This window comes from Aplysia californica, unplaced genomic scaffold (assembly GCF_000002075.1).
Source record: "Aplysia californica isolate F4 #8 unplaced genomic scaffold, AplCal3.0 scaffold01064, whole genome shotgun sequence".
In the NCBI taxonomy this organism is placed as follows: Eukaryota; Metazoa; Mollusca; class Gastropoda; order Aplysiida; family Aplysiidae; genus Aplysia; species Aplysia californica.
The window spans coordinates 86,165-91,197 of record NW_004798334.1 but is presented as its reverse complement, the minus strand read 5'-3'; the positions used below and the strand labels follow the sequence as shown (position 1 = coordinate 91,197).

The following is a 5,033-nucleotide window of genomic DNA, read 5'->3' as shown; positions in this document are numbered from 1 at the left end:
ACGCACACACACGCACCCACCCACACCCACACAAACACACACACACACACACACACACACACACACACACACACACACTCACAAACGCATGCACACACGCACATACACACACATACACGCACACACACACACACACACACATCTTCTAATTATCTTGAATTGCTCAACTTTTTGATGCAGAGTGTATTTTAAAACTTATATTATCATCTCCAATTGCAATTACGTCTATGGCGTACATAACATCAGACAAAAGAAGTGTTTGACCTTATTTGATGGATACCCTGTTAGATTCGAACACAGATGACATAATACCGTACTTACAAATAAAGCAAAAGTCAAACTACAGAATCACACTGAGCACAACTTTTGTCCTCCCCCCCCCCGGGCAGTGCCACTGACTGAAGTGTCTTTAGGCCATTCCCAAAGGGGGGATATTAACATGTTCTTATGCACAGTAGAATTGTATATGGAATGATTAATTATTATTGCCATGCTCATACTGTGCCGGAACAACATAGGGGGAACTGCAACTTTTTCTTTCCTCATCCTTACTATCGTCATTTTCCCTCTACTTCTTTTGTATATTTGTCACTCTTGTGAACTGCTATTTCCGGGATGCCTTGATATGCAAAGCAGACTTTGTGCTGTTGAGGCAAGAGAGGTGAGCAGAGTAAGCCTGATTCCCCATTTGCACTTCTCTGTTGACATCCACCTCTTGGCGCTCATGTGACCTATGCAGTTGCGATCGCTGTAAAACCTTACTAAAACTAAGCTAGTTTTACAGCGTCTGATGGGGTCACACAGGCTGCTCCTCCTGCCTTTATCAGGCTGTACTCCTTATTATATACTAATATATTCTAACATATGTTTGAGTGGTTTCCTAGTGTTTAGTTGATAAGCGGGTGCTATTGTGTGGTTTGTTCCTCTTTTCCCATCAAATATCTACTGATGTCGTCCTGATATCTCCTCCTTCTTTTTTGTGTTTTTTACTCTCTTGTAACACCTCTAATCTTCGGCACTTTTATAACCTTATTGTTTTACAAGTACTGCAAAACTCTTACCCTCTTTGAATATTACTCTCTTGTAATATGACTTATCTATGCCGTAAATGCCTTAAAACTCTTTCTTTCTTTGAATGTTACTCTCTCGTAACATGACTTATCTAAGCTGCAAGTGCCGTAAAATATTTGCTCTAACTAAACTTCCCCAGGGACAAGCCATCATCTTCACCATGGCCGGCTACGAGACAGTGTCTAGCGCCATGACCTTCACCTTGTTCCTTCTGGCCATGAACTCAGAGTGTCTCCACAAGGCACAGGCGGAAGTGGAAGAAGTTCTGGGCGGAAAGTTCCCGGATTACGACGACATACAGTCTCTGAAGTACTTGGATATGTGTCTCAACGAAGCTATCAGGATGTTTCCGCCTGGGTTCTTACTTGACCGTATTTGCAACAAAGAGGTTGAAATACAGGGGGTCCGAATCCCGAAGGGAGTTTGCGTAATGGTTCCCATGGTGTGTCAAAGATGAGGACAGCACTTAAATAACCTTATTGTGTTACAAGTTGCTTAAAACTCTTACGAAAACTAAAAAGATGAGTACAGAAATTATGTGCTATCATCATCATCAAAGCCTTCCACTCTGGCAGGGTATAGGCCACATATAAGCTCCTTCCATTATCTCTGTCCTGGGCCATCCTTCCTAGCTCGTTCCAATTGAGCTTCATCTCTCTATAATATTGTTCGGGTGCAGGAACAACTTTACTTTCAACTTTACATGTTCTGACGATTCTAGAAGTGCTTTTTGTGTTGCAATTGCCGTAAAACTCTTACTAAAACTTTTAAAAAACAACAACTGAAAAGCAGACTTGCCCCTTCTGCATGGGAGGGTATACAATGCCGTGTGTAGATCATTGTTCCCTCTTGCCTCGGGTTCAAGGATCCCTCATCACTTACTTTTACTTTACTTTTTTTCTTCCGCTTGTACCGGTGAGTGTCGCGGGGAGACACAGGCGTCTGTCTGCAGCAAGGCGAGTGGCCTGTAGGAGGGACATCCCTTGAGCTCTTAGGGCGTCTACCTCAGGTTCACTCCAACGACGCCTTGGTCTTCCTCTGGCTCTCCTGCCAGAATATTTGATGTTATATGCCCTCAGAGATGGTTGGTATCGGAGCATCCGTGTGAAGTGTCCGAAACACTTGATCCCCCTTCACAATCTCCATAATGCCACGTTCAGTAGGAATTGACAGGAATAAAACATGCAGTGACAAAGGTTTATATTTAAAGCCGAGTACATGAGCACAGTGACTTTTTTGTAAATCGTTAACCCTTTTGTCAACTTACTATTAAAAAATACTCTACCAACAGTGTGTGAGCGCATGTGTAATTTTGACTTGAGTTATTTACTTAAACATTAGTTCACATCATTACCCACTATCCCCGTGATCTTTACGAGCGTCGTTGCTTTCAACGTGTACATATATCTCATATTCTTTTTATTTTACACTAATCTGTCTTCATCGATGTTAATGCAAGCCAGACTGAAACGTTATGATTGTGATCTCTGATAATAAATTAATAACATTTGTATTGCGCATGTCCCCACTCGAAAGCAAGCTCTAAGACACTATATTATTACCCCAACAGACCATAGAACACTCAGAAACATTCTCAGCTTCCCGTGAAGCATACAATGAAAGCAACGGATTAAGCGCTCAAACACTAACACACTGACACGATCTTTCACTGTCTATAGCTGGGTACCCATTCCCACCTGGGTGAAGAGGGGAACATTCGTGTAAAGCGTCTTCCCCAAGGACACAACGTCGGCCCGCGGCTCGAACCCCCGCACCCACAACCTCACGATGGGCTCAACCTTTTCATTGCTGACTTGTCATAGAATAGGAAGTAGCTTTGAACAGTCAATACGTTTATTCACTTTGTTTGTTTGTTTGTTTAGTATAGGGTTTTACGGCGCTCGCAACTGCATAAGGTCATATGAGCGCGCGGGACACACCTAATACTTTTTAAGTTGGTAGGAAATTTTGAATTTTGCCCGGGTGGCGGTTTATTCAGTGTTCAAGGCCAGTGGCCCACATTACATCACACAAAACACTCATTTGATAAGTAAAGTTTCCATAATGAATAAGAACAAACAGGTTGTGCACATATCTCTTATCATGGTTCAAACATTGCATATTTCTGTCACTGGACTAGTCATATAATGCAGAGTAGCATAATACATGTAGCCTACAGGGGTGTGTACTGCATAGTGTACATCTATGGTGTACTGTCATGTGGATAGTCATTGAATAGCCTACATATTGACTTCCAAAGCGAAGGATCTCGAAAACTCCAATTGGAAAGAAAAACTTGACATCAAGATTAATAATTCTAGCATCTGCGTTGGCATTTTTTTGTCCTCGAATCACAAAAAACAACAACAACAACAACAAAACAAAATCAAACAAACAAACAAACAAAAAACAACCCGCCGGTGAATAATAAAAAATGAAAAAACAAAACAAAAGCATAATCAACAACAACAACCAAACTCCGAGGAATTCATACACGTATATCGAAAAAAAAAAAGAAACCGAACCTCTTTATCTTTAGAAAGAAAGTTAATTTCACTTCCGCTTCTCTTCGTCTCTTCCTCACTTGTTGACGTCACGTTGATTTGTTATTTTCATGTGAAGAACAAAAGTACATGACACATTATTTATTATATTGCTGTTTTTCTTTTATTTTTTTTCCTCTTTGTTGTGTTTTCATTTGTTAGTGTGTTAATTTTTTGGGGGGTTATTGTTCTAATGTGTTATTTTTCTATTTTTGTGTGTTTATATAACGAGGAAGACTGGGTGTCATGGTAAAGCAAACACATAGGTAGCCATCACTCGGAGAACATTGAGCGAGCGACGCTTCTGTTGCAAGTTCATGTTGACGTCCATTGTTACTTTGTTACAGACTGGGTAAACAGTGACCACTCACCTCACTCACGATTAGTGCATGGGTTGTGGGCGGGGCTTATGGGTTATGACGGACCACACGCTTCCCTCACCAGCAGCTGAAAAGTTTATTACTTCCAGTTGGTGGACAGTGGGAGGGGCCTATGCAATATGCATACAAACAAACAAACAAACAAACAAACAAACAAACAAACAAACAAACAAACAAACAACTTTTTGTGGCGTCGGTGGCCCAGTGGTTAGGATACCGGACTCGTAATCGTGAGGTTGCAGGTTCGGGGGTTCGAGCCGCGGGCCCGACGTTGTGTCCTTGGGAAAGGCATTTTACACGGATTTTCTCACTTCACCCAGGTGGGAATGAGTAATGGGTACCCGGCCGTAGACAGCGAAAGATCTCGTCGGTATGTTTGTATTTTAGCGCCTATAAATGGCAGCTCCCACTTTATGCTTCCAGGAAGTTGAGATTGTTTCAGAATGATCTCAGGTCGGCTGGGGTAATAGTATAGATTGTGAAGCGCTCTGATGAGTGGGGATTTGCGCAATACAAATGCTATCTATTATTATCTATTGTTTTTATGATTTGTCGAAGAGATTAACAAAAACGACAGGTGAATGGATTATGACGATGGTTTACAACGTCAAAGGACAATACAGAATTTATTATAAACCTCCGGGGGATGAGAGAGGTTACCCCCCACCCCCCACAGGGCAGTGCTCAGACTGAAGTGTCTTTAGGCCTTTCCCAAAAGGGGGGAGGGGGGGGATGTCAACACGTTCTTATGCTCAGTAGAATTGTAAATGGGCTGATTTATTAATGTCATGCTCATACTGTGCCGGAACAACAAAGGGGGAACTGCTGCTTTTCTTTCCTCATCCTTGCGTTCGTCATTTTTCCTCTACTTCTTTTATATGTTTGTCACTCTCTCTTGTGAACCGCTATTTCCGGGGTGCCTTGATAGTCGTAGCAGACTTTGTGCTGTTGAAGCTTGAGAGGTGAGCAGAGTAAGCCTGATTCCCCGTTTGGACTGCTCTGTTGACATCCACCTCTTAGTGAATGACTTCCCTGGGGG

General features: G+C 42.1%; 1 protein-coding gene across 1 annotated transcript in view; it reads left to right on the top strand.

The window, feature by feature from the left end:
- Positions 1–1,528, top strand: part of LOC106013622 (cytochrome P450 3A41-like) — a 3,022-nt gene extending 1,494 nt beyond the window's left edge. Inside the window, exon 3 of the mRNA XM_035973221.1 lies at positions 1,211–1,528. Coding sequence (XP_035829114.1) covers positions 1,211–1,528 — 318 coding nt within the window. The remainder of the gene's footprint in view (positions 1–1,210) is intronic.
- The last annotated feature ends 3,505 nt before the right edge of the window (positions 1,529–5,033 follow it).